At 41.8% G+C, this 16,128-nt stretch overlaps 1 protein-coding gene across 1 annotated transcript in view; it reads left to right on the top strand.

Annotated features, from left to right (window-relative positions):
- The first annotated feature begins 411 nt into the window (after window positions 1-411).
- col22a1 (collagen, type XXII, alpha 1) overlaps window positions 412-16,128 on the top strand; it is a 196,699-nt gene continuing 180,982 nt past the window's right edge. Inside the window, exons 1-2 of the mRNA XM_041190170.1 lie at window positions 412-458; window positions 2,021-2,074. Coding sequence (XP_041046104.1) covers window positions 435-458; window positions 2,021-2,074 — 78 coding nt within the window. The 5' untranslated portion in view covers window positions 412-434. The remainder of the gene's footprint in view (window positions 459-2,020; window positions 2,075-16,128) is intronic.

Here is a 16,128-nt window from a genome sequence, read left to right as displayed (position 1 = left end):
AAGTGCTACATGCTTGAATCAGGTCCTCGTCAAGAAAGCCTTGCACCCCTGGATTACCCATGCTTAGGGCTCATTGGTCGGAGCCAGCAAGAACAATCACGTGACCCCTGATAGACAGTAGGAGAGGCTATACCTTCAGCCACTACAGCATCTGAATGCATGATCACCAAAGGTGTAATAATTAAAACTGAGGACAAGCAAAATGCCAGAATTGGAGCAGCACTTGAGGGGGGTGCTGGAGGAGGTTACAGAGATAGTGAGGGGTGAGGTCGTGGAAAGATTTGAAAACAAGTTTGGGGATTTTAAAATTGAGGCAATGCCAGAAAAGTAAATGGAAGGGAGAGGATGGATAGAAAATGTGGATAGTTCTAGAAAAAAATGTGCTCAATTTTTTTTATTTTCAGGGAGTAATTGGTTTCCCTGGTTCACCCAATATGGAAGGAATCAAAGGACATAAGGTATAGATCTGAATATGTTCACTTGTTTAGTGAAAAAAATCATTTTAGTAATGCAATTTCCTAAGGAATTCAACCCCATTTCTTAATAACAGCAAAGAGATTTCTCACAATGGTTTGTACCCTCAGTGTCTGTCCTGAGAATGTTTGGTATATATAATAAAACAGGAAATGTGGTGCATGAAATGCACTTCCTTGTAGGTTTTTATTACTATCTAATTTGAGATTACAATTCATAGATTTTACTGTGAAACGTTGAGTGCAATTTTATACATTAGCAAGGCCAAGTTAGTACTTCCTAATGGTCTTTCCATATTAATGATGGTAAGATCATTATCAGATATCCTGAGCCCTGATATTTTCAAGGTGAGTCACAGTTCTGTGATCTGACTCCGTGCTTTGTGGAAATACCTCCCCACACTTAAGCCACCTCGAAAAGTAATATGAAAAAACTTGGAAAAACTTGGAAATTTTAATCAATGCCTGACCGTTTCCCTTCTGCTTCCAAATATTTCTTCATGACTCATTGTTAAAATGATCATGCTGAGCTTTATTGCAAAGCATGATAGTGTAGCATGTGGAAGCACTTGCATGTAATGTCACACAGTGATGAGATAGCAGTCATGTCTACTGACTAAGTTACTAATTTTATTAATGCCACATTAGAAAAGGACAAACCTCCGCACAAAAAAGAAAAAGAACCCTATAGGGATGGTAGCAGATCGCTCACCCTCCCCTTAAATTTCCCATTGGCAAGGAAAATCAAACTGGGTACATAATGGACGGTCATTCCTCTACCACCCTCAGCAAAGGTCTATTTTAACTCAGTATTTACCTCCCTCAGTCTTTCCATTCTCTTAAAATTTTTAGGCACTGAAAATGCAGACTTGGTGTTACCAATTTTTCTCTCTTACCCTTTTCACACTTGATGGTTTCCTTGATTTTCCTTGGACTTTTACCTCAATAAAAGGAAATACACCCTTTTCAGTTAGTATGGTTCAGTCACCACCAATCTTCCTTTCAAGTCACTTCATTGTCAATTTGACCCCCTCCTCCCATATTTGAGTGCACAATCTAGGTTGACACTCTAGTGCACTGCTGTGGGAGTGTTATTGTCAGAAGTTAGATACTTCGAATGAGACATAAAACTGAGGTCATATCTACCTCTTCAGGTGAATGTTGGGCGATCTATGTTACTTTTTGAAGAATGGTAAGAAGCTCTTGTAGTATATCCCGTCCAACATTTCACACACAATAAATACCAAAAGTCCCATCTGATCATCATCTTATTTCTTATTGATAATTTTGCTACATAAAAACATTTGCTGCATTCCAAAATTAATTTATTGAGTGAAATGCTTTGAGACATTTTAAGATAATAAATGCAAATATTATTATTAGATGGTACAGAAGGAGATTGACTTCATTAGAGTAAAAAACCCTTAGAGAAATAATGAAATCGAATATAAACAATCATTTATAAGTTGCTGTTTAGTTGTTGGTTTGGGAGGGGAGCCACTGATAGTCATCATAATCTTAACTTGTCCCTTCTTTCTGGTTTCCAGGGTGATCTAGGTTTACAAGGACAGACAGGGCTACCAGGCCTGAAGGGTGATAAGGTAAGCAAGAAGCATCACATTGTCTTCAATGCTTTAACCATCCAGATATTCTTGATACTAAACTTCTTGAAGTACAAAGAGTTTATAACAGTTGAATTGGACCTAGGATGATAGCAGTAGATGGTGACTAAAAAGACAAATAATTCAGTTGAGCAGCTCTAAAGGCATAAAAAAAAACATGAGCAGGAGATACTGGCCTAAACTCACCACCAGAATTTTGTTCTTCCTTACAATATGTTGTATATGATTTTAAGAATTCTTCTTTGCCGTATACATAAGGAGACTAGGAAAAACAAATGTGAAAAATTATATTATGAACTGCAAGTATACTGATTGTTTTGATGGGTGCTATTATACAATTGCTCACTTTTTGCAGCCTTCTCCAACAATCAACAACCTTCAGCTCCACTCTGGCCTCATAACACGCTATTAATCTCTTCTGTTTCCATCACAGGGTCACCAGAATTACCCCTTCCATAAGATATACTTCTCATAGGAATAAAGAAAGTGTTTAACAATAAGTCAACATGAATTAATTAATTGTGCCTGTGACGTCAGTCATATTAAATGATTGCACAACAGAATAAGCTCCTGACCAATCAACTACCTCTCCTTGACCCAGTGTTGGTTGGCAATGTCAACAGCTCCATTTCTTCCGACACTCTCAGGTTAATCCCTTTCAAAACTTTTATAATCATCGCACCCCTTGAAAAGCCTATGCTTGAATTGTGTCCTCTTCATTTACTAACCTTCCCCTTTCTGCTAATGTTCTGGATGATATCCTCTCTGATATCTGATGTACCTATTCAGCTCCTTAATAGACCTTTGTAATTCTCAAATATTTCCTTTTTGTACAAAGTTCAAGTGTGGAGACAATTGAAACATATCAGAGGTCTGAGGGATCGAGGTTTATGGATTGAGAAGAAAGCTCTAGGAATAGACTGAGGCCTTGATTGGTTTAATTCTGTAATCTTACCAACTGAGCCAACAGGGAGCACCTGAGCCATGATTTAAAATTGTTGCTTACTCAACATTGTTTCATTTGCTTTGCCTCCATTCAGCTTTTTCCCTTCATTTTTTTTAAATTAGAACTTTGCTGATTGAAACAATTTCACAAATGACAATATTCGAGGAAGAAGTGGGTGAATGAGGAGGAGGCAGGGATTGAAAAATTATGGGAAGAAAATGTAATTTCTTGCCAGCGAACAAAGGGCTTATTCACTAGCAGACAACACTGTGCAAGTTGGAAATAGAGAAAGTTTGTATTAGCAACAAGTCAGCATTAAATTGTGCCTGAGTTTAGTTGCACCAAATGATTGCACAACAAAAGCTGTTGAAATGCTAGTCAGCCACCTTGACATATTTTTACCAAGGAAGTTTCGGGGAAGTTTTATTTATTGTAACAGAAAATGCCAGTGAATGTGCTGTGATAGGACTAATCTGCCCACTGTTACACAAACTGAAGTTTGCTTTAACGCTGTGGTGACCATGAATATTGCAACTTTTGTTTATTGAGTTAAAGCAATGCAAAAGTAGGGATAAAATTTTCATAACAGGAAAGCTCTAAAATTAATGACTCAGTGGACAGGGTTATGAGGAAAAACTGGGAAACCTGGGCCTAGAAACAATCAGACAATGTTGATCTTTCAGATGTAAACTGGGACTGGTGTGTCCAATGTGGTGTCACACATTTTTTACTATGTGCTGCATTGGTGAGTATACCCTGTAGTTCGCAAGAGTAGATGTCTGAAACTGATGTTCGTCCCATTGTCTATGTATATCAATGGAGTCTAATGCTTATTTCAGTTATCTTCCAAAAACTGTTTGACTCCTGACCATAGAACACATAATGTATGCTGTAGTCAGCTTTCTTAGAGCATATCAGCCAAATATCTTGAAAGGGACTGATGGAAGCTGTCGCCCAAAAGGCAAATACTTAACCTGAGAAGCCAGAAGGAGCTGAAGGGCTCATTAGAAGTGCAGACCACTGTCAGCCACTGCTTGACCCCAATTTCGATCATTAACCCTCTCCACACACCATTCTGTCAATCACAGTTTCTCCAGTGCTGCCATTTATGCTGGATTATTTTCAACTATTTCATGATCACCCAACTGCCCCATACACAGTTGGTAGCATGTCACTTGCCTGATGAAGAAAGTTGAGCAATTATGTGTGATACTGCCTCTTAGTAGTTTGGTGTATTCATTCACATTTGTCACTGGAGGGGTAGCAAGCCCACCACCTTCCCTCCCTTGGGCACACCCCCAAGATGATTCCCACCCCCTCGTGCCCCCTTTGTTCCTCCCTGCCTGGCCTCCAAAAGGGGAAAGCCATGCCTCAGAAATCACTAGATCTTTGTGGACATCCTTTCTCACACTCAACGTCAAGTGTCATTGCTTCATTGCTGACAACGAATTCTAGCCTAACGCGCCTCGTTGATGGCTACTGCATAAGAGCAACTTGGAATAGTGAGGGAGGTGCAGAGAACCAAGGAAAAAGCCTTGTTTCAGCAGAAAGCCTCAGAAAGGGTGCCAAAGCTGGCGTTCTTAATCAAGAAGCTAAACATTGCAAATTAATACTTGGTATCTTTCTGAACTTTTATTGCATAATTGTTAAGTGTCATCCATGGCTCAGTTGATAGCAATTGCACCGTTGAGTCTGAAGCTTATGTGGTCAAGTAACTTTCTAAAAATTCGTTCATGGGATGCAGGCTTCACTAGCTGGGCTAGCATTTATTGCGCATCCCCTAGTTGCCCTTGAGAAGGTAGTGATGAGCTACCTCCTTGAACTGCTGCAGTCCATGTGGTGTAGGTACACCCACAGTACTGTTAGGAAAGGTGTTCCAGGATTTTGACCCAGCGACAGTGAAGGAACGGCAATATATTTTCAAGTCAGGAAGGTAAGTGACTTGGAGGGGAACTTCCAGGTGGCGGTGTTCCCATCTATCTGCAGCACTTGTCCTTCTAGATGGCAGCGGTCATGGGTTTGGAAGGTGCTGCCCAAGGGCCTTGATGAATTCCTACAGTCTAGTAGATGGTACACACTGCTGCTATTGTGCATTGGTGGTGGAGGGAGTGAATATTTGTGGAAGGGGTGCCAATCAAGCAGTTGCTTTGTCCTGGATGGTGTCAAGCTTCTTGAGAGTTGTGGGAGCTGCACTCATCCAGGCAAGTGGGGAGTGTTCCATCACAGAAGTGACTTGTGCTTTGTAGATGGTGGACAGGTTTTGGGGAGTCAGGAGGTTAATGACTCACTGCAAGATTCCCAGCCTCTGACCCGCTCTTGTAGCCACAGAATTTCTATGGCTAGTCCAGTTCAGTTTCTGGTCAACGGTAATTCCCAGAATGTTGATAGTGGGGGATATAGTGATGGTAATACCATTGAGTGCCAAGGAGCAATGATTAGTTTCTCTCTTGTTGGAGATGGTCATTGCCTGGCACTTGTGTGTCATGAATATTACTTGCCACATGTCAGCCCAAGCCTGGATATTGTCCAGGTCTTGCTGCATTTGGCGGGGAACTGCTTCAGCACCTGAGGAGTCACAAGTGGAGCTGAACATTGTTGAATCATCAGTGAACATCTCCTCTTCTGACCTTATGAAAGGAAAGAAGTTCATTGATGAAGCAACTGAAGATGGTTGGGCTGAGGACACAACCCTGAGGATCTCATGCAGTGATGTCCTGGAGCTGAGATTGACCTCCAACAACCACAAATATCTCCCTTTGTGCTAGGAATGACTCCAACCAGTGGGGAGTTTTCCCCCTTATTCCCATTGACTCCAGTTTTGCTAGGCCTCCTTGATGCCACACTTCGTCAAATGCGTCCTTGATGTCAAGGGCAGTCACTCTCACCTCAGCCTTGGGAGTTCAGCTCTTTTGTCCATGTTTGAACCAAAGCTGTAATGAGGTCAGGAGCTGAGTGGCCCTGGCGGAACCCAAACTTGGTGTCAGTGAGCAGGTTATTGTTAAGCAAGTGCCTCTTGATAGCCCTTTCCATTATTTTTCCGATGATCAAGAGTAGATTGATGGGGCAGTTATTGGCCAAATTGGATTTGTCCTGCTTTTTGTGTACAGAACATAACTGGGCAATTTTCCACATAGCTGAGTAGATGCCAGTGTTGTAGCTGTGCTGGAACATCTTGGCAAGGGCGCGGCAAGTTCTAGAGCACAAATCTTCAGTACTATTGCTGGAATATTGTCACGGCCCATAGCTTTTCAACCGTTTCTTGATATCACATGGAGTGAATTGAATTGGCTGAAGACTAGCATCTGTGATGCTGGGGATCTCAGGAAGATCATCCACTTGGTACTACTGGCTGAAGATTGTAGCAAATTCTTCAACCTTATCTTTTGCACTGATGTTCTGGGCTCCCCCATTATTGACGATGGGGATATTTGTGGAGCCATCTCCTCCAGTGAGTTATTTAATTGTCCCCCACCATTCAGGGCTGGATGTGGCAGGACTGCAGAGCTTAGCCTTGATCGGTTGGTTGTGGGATCGCTTGGCTCTGTCTATCACTTGCTGCTAGGTTGTTTGGCACACAAGTAGTCCTGTGCTACAGCTTCACCATGTTGACACCTTATTTTTAGGTAGGCCTGGTGTTGCTCCTGGCATACCCTCCTGCACCCTTCTTTGAACCAGGGGTTGATCCCCTAGCTTGATGGTAATGGTAGTGTGGGGGATATTCCAAGTCATGAGGTTAGAGATTGTGTTCAAGTACAATTCTGCTGCTGCTGATGGCCCACAGTGCCTCATGGCTGCCCAGTCTTGAGTTGCTAGATCTGTTTGAAACCTATCCCATATAGTATGGTGTTATTGCCACACAACACAAAGGAGGATATCCTCAATGTGAAGACAGGACTTCACTCCTAGGTGGTCACCCCTACTGATGCTGTCATGGACAGATGCAGCTGTGGCAGGCAGACTGGTGGGGATGAGGTCAGGTATGTTTTACCCTTTTGTTGGATCGCTCCCCACCTGCCGCAGACCCAATATAGCCTCTATGTCCTTTAGGACTAGGCCAGCTCTGTCAGTAGTGGTGCTACCAAGCCACTCTTGGTGATGGACATTGAAGTCCCCCACCCAGAGTACATTATTGCCACCCTCAGTTCTTCCTCCAGCTGTTGTTCAATATGGAGCAATATGGATTCATCAGCTGAGGGACGGTGGTACATGGTAAACAGCAGGAGGTTTCCTTGCCCATGTTTGACTTAATGCCATGAGACCTAATGGGGTCCAGAGTCAGAGTTGAGGCATCCCAGGGCAACTCCCGGCCGACTGTATACTGCTCTTAAGCGACATGAGCCGGAGGTTCTAAATTGACACTCCTGAACAATTCTGAGAGAGTGCTGCAGTGTCAGAGTTGTTGCGTTTTGGATGAGGAATTAAACCAAACTCCTATTGTCTATGTGTCAGTTGGTACTACTTTTGTGTTTTTTTGAGTGACCAGGTTCTGGATTCAAGTCCCAATCCAGGGCTTGAGGGCTAAACTCAAAGCTGACACTTCATGCAGCTCGGACAGAGTGCTGCAGTGTTGGAGCTGCTGCATTTCAGAAGAAATTTTAAAGCAAGGCCCCAACTGCCTGCTCGGGTGGATGTAAATGATCCATGGCACGAATTTGAAGAAGAGTAGTGGAGTTATCCCTAATGTCTTGACCAATACATATCTCTCAATCAACATCACAAAAACAGATTATTTGGTCATTATCACAATGCTATTTGTTGGAGTTTTCTGTGTGCAAATTGGCTGCATGATTCCTACATTACAACAGTGACTGTACTTCAAAAGTACTTCATTGGCTGAAAAGTGCTTTGAGACACTCCATGGTCATGAAAAGCTCTGTATAAATGCAAGACCTTTTTTTTCTCTCTCAGGTGGGAACAAAAGATACTATGGCACCATTGCAAAGAGGGGCCGGGGAGTTATCCCTAGTGCCAGTATGTATCATTCAATGAACATCACTAAAAATAGTTAATCTGGTCATTATTACTTTGCTGTTTGTGGGAGCTGGCTGTGAGCAAATTTACTGTTGCGTTTCCAATATCTCAACAGTGATTGTACTTTCTGTACTTCATTGGCTGTCAAGAGTTTGGCACGTCCTAAGGTTGTGAAACGTGTTATATAAATGCAATCTTCCTTTTTCTTCCGAGTGTATTGTCCACCGTTGGATTGAGCTATAAAAATAATAAAGCTGCTCTGTTGATCCCTCGAATGGGTAAATTGAGTTAGGGTTATAATTCCTCAGGTCTATCCACTCACTTAAATGAGTTTTTACAATTGGCATGTCATTACTCTCTGTCTGGGCTCACGCACATTAAGCAAGTTTGCAAAGGTGAGCTCCAGGAAACTAACTGCTGTCCACTGAACCACAGTCAGGCAAGAAAGAACTGGCATTTGCATTATGTATTTCCTAACCAAATGACATCGCAGAGCACCTTATAGCCAATTACATACTTTTGAAGTGTAGTCATTGCTGTAATGTAGTTTGCACACACAATTTAAACACACAAACTGCACGAAGGTTAAAAAAAACAAGGTCCCTTTATTCCACCAGCATCAGAGCTGTATAAACTCTCTAGGGAAAGATTAACTTTGAGGAAGAAACTACTTACAGAGAATATTCACGGCCGATGCAGTGGCGTAGTACCACTCAATTGAAGTGGTATTGTCAGTTGTTATTCATGGCTGATGGGGAGGTGGTGGTGTAGTGGAATTGTCACTAGACTGATATTCCAAAGACCCAGGGTAATTCTCTGGGGATGTGGGTTCAAATCCCACCACAGCATATTGTGAAATTTGAATCTAATTAAGATCTGATGATGACCATGAAACCATTGCTGATTGTTATAATAACCCACATAGTTCATTAATGCTCTTTAGGGAAGAAAATCTGCTGCCCTTACCTGGTCTGGCCTACATGTGATTCCAGACTGCAATGATGTTGACTCTTAAATGCCCTCTCAACAAGGTCAATTAGGGATGGACAATAAATACTGGCCTAGCCAGTGACACCCACATCCCATGAACAAATACTAAGATCTTTGCTCTATTCAAGGCCTCAGCTCCTCAATGCAGTGACTCATCAGTCTTGAACTGCTGCTTCAGCTTTTGGTTGCAGTCCTGCTCTCCTTGAGGCCTCTCAGACTCAGGGATGCTGCCAGTCAGTCTGACTAGCCCACAATTCCCCTCACCAGTTCTTTAGCTCAGAGGCTTCAAGTTGCCCTCGGCTCCTGCCACACCGCCACTCAAGTCCTAGACTTTTCCTTGCTGCTTTCTCCCTCACCTCACGGTTTCTGGCTCCTTGCCTCAGCTTGTCAAAGACATTGCTCCCTGCAGTGTGAAACCCAGGGGTTGACCAGTTTCCCTGCTTGTTGCAATGCTCCGCCATCACCACATGTTGTGGAGGGCCTGCTACAGTAGGAAATAAGGTAGCCAATTTGTACACAGCAAAGTCCCACAAACAGCAAATAATGTCTTTGATGATTATGGTTGAGGGACAAATGTAGTACAGGACAACCGAGACAACTCCCCTGCTGATATTCAGAGAGTGCCATGGGATCATTTATGTCCAGCTGAGAAGGCATTGGATTAACATCATTTCCGAAAACGGCACTGCCAACAGTGCAGCTCTCTCTCACTGCTGCACTGAAGTGCTGCCCTATATTATATGCTCAAGTCTCTGGAGTGGGGACTTAGAGTGCTATCACTGAGCCATGGCTGATGCTGAGAATGCTCAGAACTTTCACAGTGCAGGCTAGAGTGCAGACTCGAAGGGCAAAGGTGACTATAAAAAATAATGACAGCGCTAATTTATTAATGAGCCACTTCTTTTTAAAAGCTAGTTACTGAGGTCAGACTAGTGACCTATTCTTTGGTCTAAGTCTGGAATATTCTATTAAAGGAAAAAATAGAAGTAAATCTTGTTTAGTTATAAATTTGAATGTCTTTATCACAGTGTCTCTTTCAGCTATGAGAATGAATTCAAGACAACAGTTTATGAAAATATATACTGTATTTTCAGATTACAGGTCATCACTGAGGCAGTTTCTAGTGATATCCTCCTTGATGTTCTCAGGGTTGCCTGACTCAGTAATGTAGCAAAGACTGCTCCGAATCAGCGGGAGTTCATGCATCTTCCAGTTACTCAAAAACAAAATGTCTCCATTGCACAAATTTTAACTGGACAAAAAAAAAATCTATTTTTACAACAAGGAGGACTTGCTATGAAGTTATTGACACTGATGAAAAACTTAAAGCACAACAGTTGGGCAGACTGGAAATTCTTGAATCCAGGTTCTAGAAGATCAGTGCAAATTAGTTAAAGGGGAATTTGTCTGACAAGACTGCTTTCAATTTTAGTAAATAGAGTGGTGAGAATATATAACTGGAGTGATTGAAGCGAACAGCATAGATACATTTAAGGAGAAGCCAAATAAATGCATGAGGGAGACAGGCATAGAAGGGTATGTTGATAGATTGAGATGTAAGATAGAAGGAGGTTCATTTGGAGGATAAACACACAGATAAAAGCAAAACACTGCGGATGCTGGAAATCTGAAATAAAAACAGAAAATGCTAGAAAATCTCAGTGGATCTGACAGCATCTGTGGAGAGAGAAATAGAGTTAATGTTTCAAGTCTGTATAACCCTTCTTCAGAGCTTGAAACGTTAACTCTGTTTCTCTCTCCACAGATGATGTCAGACCTGCTTAGCTTTTACAGCATTTTCTCTTATTATTACAGGCAAACACAAACCTTTTGGAGGAAATGGCCTGTAAAATTCCATGTATTCCTACGTAATATGAAACTCCAACAAGATGAATCAAAGGTTAACAAAGGTTGTGATTAAATTTGACATCAGATTTTGTTTCAGACTATTATATAACAGAAATTCAGTTAGAAACTGAATCATCAGATTTTGCACTACCTCTTGTCATGCCCAAAAACTAAACCTCTCCACCTCTCTGACTCTCTTTCCTCTTCTAAGATGCACCTTAAAACCTACCTCTTTGACTAACTATTTGGTCATCTGCCTTAATATATCTTTATATGGCTTGGTTAGCTGTGGCTCAGTGGATAAAACTCTTGCCTGAGTCAAAAGGTCATGGATCTAAATCCTGTTCCAGAGACTTGGGCTCAAATATCTAGGCTGAGATTCTTGGTACAAATCTAAGAATACTCAAGATCAACCATGATTTCAGGACAAGTAGATGCAGGTATCAACTGGAAAAAACAAGTTCAGGACTGACACCAGGGAAAAGTTCTTCTCACCACTTGCAAGGCACAGATATCACTGGACTAAAAGTAATTTAGAATATAAGCTCTGACTAGGTCAGATATTATACAGATAAGCTGCAGTGTGAAGTTTCATCCACTCTATGCCTTACATCCATAACCTCACAGAAATACTATGCTGCATTAATGTGGCATTTGTATACTTCGCATCCTATTGGCCTTTCTGAAAAATGCTACCTATTTAATAACACTTGGTATTCTATTGTAGATAATTGTACATGTAGTATCTCTCATGGAGGTCTTGTGGTGCAGTGAGTAGCATCTGAGCCAGAAGTTCCGCATTCAAGTTCCAATCCAGGACTTGATGAACAAGGAAAGCAAACAGGTTGGGTATGAAATCATAAATCCTTCCAACATAAGTCAATGGCAGGCGGGAAGAGCAGGGGAGATTCCTGGTCAGCCATGTAACAGAAAGAAATTGGAACCTCTGCCATCACTATCCAGAGCTCAAGGTGCAACATGCATGTAAAAGTGTATGTTGCCACAGCAACTCAGATTCCTTGAGGGGGCTAGTTGGCTCAGTTGGCTGGCTGGCGTGGATCGGATTGGTACCAACAGCACAGGCTTCTGTTTCTCCTTTCTGGCTGGGGTGGGTTCAGGACCTGCCTTCTTTCCCTACCTGTGATGGAGTTTGCGGCACTGTGAACTGGACCTGCATTTAAGCAAAGAACTGAAGAAGTTGCATCTCTCAAGTGGAAGAACTTTCCTCATGTAGAAAGATGTCACCACATTACATGGGTGGGGAGAGAAGGATGTTGAGCACAATATGAGCAGGATTAAAGTGGGTAATTGAGAGCAGTTAAGGAGGAAGATTTTAAATTACTTTGGAAGGAAAAAGGTAGTTGGCAAAGCAAAGCTGTGAACTTACAACCCTTAGAACCTAAATTAAAACTTCCAGAATCTTATTTAACAGCCAACAGGGAGAGAGAGAAAGAAGGTTTACTGCATCTATTTGAGACAAATTCAAACTTATGTCCAAGATATAAGAACAACACCCGGTCTGCTTTTCATGTATCTAAAGAAACCTCTTAAATCTTCCAAATAATGAGTTCAATTGCATTGCTCTTGACAGCAGCTTCTCAATTACAACAATTAACAATGCCACACAACAGGCTGAACCCTTGTCTCTAATAAATCCCTCTACAACATGATTCGCCATTAAATTATGTGTTGGATTTCTGAGAGACACTCAAATCCCCATGTGGTCCGATGGTTTCTGGGGATGTCCCCATGCAAAATATTGAAACAGTCCTGCACCTCTGTGTTTTGTCAGAAGCCATCAATTTGCATTACACCAAAGAACTCTGTTTGGTCAGAAATTTTACGAACATATTAAATCATTCCATAAAGATTTATGGGGTTGCAGGATTCTGTGAAAGGAAGATTGAGCCGAGTATACAGCTGTTGTCATTCCTTTGGTTCAATGCAGTAAACTACAGATTTAAAGAGATAGCAAATCATTTGGGGATGAACAGGCTGGATCTTGGATGCAGAAATGTACACAGCATCACATGATATGTCTCCACTTTTGTGAAGATGAATGAGTGATATTACATGAGGAGGCATTATTTGAGCAAAAAATTAATATGTTTATAGCTGACAGAATGAAGTACAACAAAAAGTTGCTTGAGGAATAAAAATCTAAATTGGCATTTTTTTCAATCAGTCTCAAAATAGATTGAGTGTACTGACACACGCACATTGCTTAACAAAGCGCATGGAACCATTAAAATTATACCACTCCTACACTCTAGATTTTGAAACAAGGATCATGTCTAAGGGCAAGCACATTGTCAAATGGATTATTGAGGCCAAGTATCATGCCTGCTGCAATGATTGCAGATCTTTGGTGGACAGGACTTCCAGATGCCCCATGGATGCCCCCCTAATTATGGCAATTTTTAAAAGTCAGGTATAACTGAAGTATTTTGGCTGAGTGTCAAGATGTTCTTGACATGGCCTGGGTTCCTGCCTCAGGCAAGGGGGTAGGATAATTGCTGCTGGACCTGCTATCCTCTTCAGTTATTCATTATCTGCAAAATCAAACAGCTTCAAGATTGTTTTTCACTGGTTTAGACTCTGTGAAGAATAGGTTGATCCCTCTTTCAGAAGACAGATGAAGAACATACGGGGGACAAGTGTGAAATTGAAGTATGCAGTTCATTTAACATAGTGCATTAAAATTACAGCTCTGGGCCATGCTATCATTACTAGATATTGGACAGTAAAAATAAAAGTCTAACCTATGGGATGGTCCACCTATAGTATAGATTGGTGATGATAAACTTGGGAAAATATCTAGAGTGATCTTTAATTTATAACATTCAACAAGAGGAGGACGTCTTCAGAAAAAGTTTGTAAAAACAGCTCTTTTTTTTTTAGCAGAGCACTGCTGCTCTGTCTGTCTGCTGGTGTGCTTTTATCAGCCACATTACTGTCACCTACTGTTTACTTTCAGCTTGTTGGGATGTAATTTCATAGCTGGATAAGCACATAAGAACATAAGATATAGGAGCAGGCATTGACCATTTGGCCCTTTGAGTCTGTTCTGCCATTCAGTACAATCTTGGCTGATCCTGTACACATTCCTGCCCATTCCACAAACCCTAGATTCCCTTTAAGATCAAAAATCTATCAATCTCAGTTTTGAATATACTCAACGAAGGAGCATCTATTTAATTGCTTTCTAACTTTCTGTATTCCTTATACAAGTAAACCCAAGCCTCTCCAAACATCAACATTTAAAAGCTTCATGCCTTTAAAAAGATATTCTGTTTTTTTCTATTATTAAACCAAAATGAATATTCTGACACTTCCCCACAATGTATTCCATCTGCTGCCATGTTGCCCACTCACTTTAACCTGTTAATATGTCTAATCAGGCTCTGTATCCTCCTCACAGCTTACATTCCGACCTAGCTTTGGATCATTAGTAAGCTTATATACATTACTCTTGATCTCATTATCTATGTCATTAATATAGATTCTAAATAACTAAGGACCTTGCAGCACTCCACTAGTTACAGCATGTCCAACTTGAACATGTCCTGTTTATCCCTGCTTTCTGCTTCCTGACCATTAACCAATCTGTCATCCATGCTAATATATTAACCTCCATGAGAATTTATCTTGTGTATTTGTCTTTTGTATGGCACCTTATCAAATCTAGAGTTCAAATTCTGATGACTATGCAACCATGTCAATTGACATAAAAAACCCATCTGGTTCACTAATGTCCTTTAGAGAAAGAAATCTGCTGTTCTTACCTGGTCTGGCCTACATATGACTCCAGGCCCTCAGCAATGTGGTTAACTCTTACATACCCTCTGAAATAGTCTAGCGAGCCACTCAGTTGCATCAACCTGCTAAAAAGTCTAAAAGGAATGGAACGGACCGACCACCGAGCATCGAACTAGGCACCGGAAATGACAATAACAAACTCATCCCTATTGACCCTGCAAAGTCCTCCCTGCTAACATCTTGGGGCTAGTGCCAAAATAGGGAGAGCTGTCTCGCAGACTAGTCAACAGCCTGACATAGTCATACTCATGGAATCATGCCTTACAGACAATGTCCCAGACACCACTATCACCATCTCTGGATATGTCCTCTCCCAACAGCAGGACAGACCTAGCAGAGTTGACAGCAAAGCGGTTTTCAATCAGGAGGAAGGTGCCCTGGCAGATCTTACCATCTACTCCAGACCCCATGAAGTCTTATGGTATCATATTTTATCTTATCAAACTTTTAATTTCAGATTTTTATTGAATTCAAATTCCACCATCTTCAGTGGTGGAATTCAAACCCGGTTCCCCAGAGCATTACCCTGGGTCCCTGAAATACAAGTCCAGCAACAATACCACTATGCCATTGCCTTCCAAATCAGTACTCCTCCATTTTGAAGGATTCAGTATGTACTCTGGATGGGGAACTTCAATGTACATCACCAATAGTGGCTTGGTAGCACCACCACAGACCGAACTGGATGAGCCCTAAAGGACTTAGCTGCTAGACTGGGTCTGTGGCAGGTGATGAGGGAACCAACAAGAGAAAAAAACATACACACTCACATTGAGGATACCCTGCATTGTGTTGTGTGGCACTACCGCCATGCTAAATGGGATAGTTTTTAACAGATCTAACAACTCGAGACTGGGCAACCATAAGGCACTGGGGGTTATACAGCAGCAGAATTGTACTCAGCCACAATTTGTAACCTCATTGTCCAGTATATCCCCCACTCTATCATTAACACAAAGCCAGGGGATCAACCCTGGTTCAATGAAGAGTGCAGGAAGGCATACCAGGAGCAGCACCAGGCATACCTAAAAATGAGGTGTCAACCTGGCGAAGCTATAACACAGGACTACTTGCGTGCCAAACAGTGTAAGCAGCAAGTGATAGGCAGAGCTAAATGATTCCACAGCTAACAGATCAGATCCTAGCCCTGCAGTCCTGGTGTTTGAGTTTGGGTTCTGCCAGGGCCACCCAGCTCTGATCTCATTACAGCCTTGGTTCAAACATGGACAAAGGAGCTGAACTGCAGAGGTGAGGTGAGAGTAATTGCCCTTGACATCAGGCCAGCATTTGACCGAGTGTGGCATCAGGGAGCCCTGGAAAAACTGGAGTCAATGGGAATCAGGGGGTAAAATCCTTGCTGGCTGGAGTCATACGTATCACAGAGAAAGATGGTTGTGGTTGTAGGACGTCAGTCATCTCGGTTCCAGGACATCACTGCAGGAGTTTCTCAGGGTTGCGT

The sequence above is a fragment of the Carcharodon carcharias genome, chromosome 6, assembly GCF_017639515.1.
Source record: "Carcharodon carcharias isolate sCarCar2 chromosome 6, sCarCar2.pri, whole genome shotgun sequence".
Classification (NCBI taxonomy): Eukaryota; Metazoa; Chordata; class Chondrichthyes; order Lamniformes; family Lamnidae; genus Carcharodon; species Carcharodon carcharias.
Note: the sequence above shows the minus strand (reverse complement) of the source record. Positions and strands in the feature narration are given on the sequence as shown.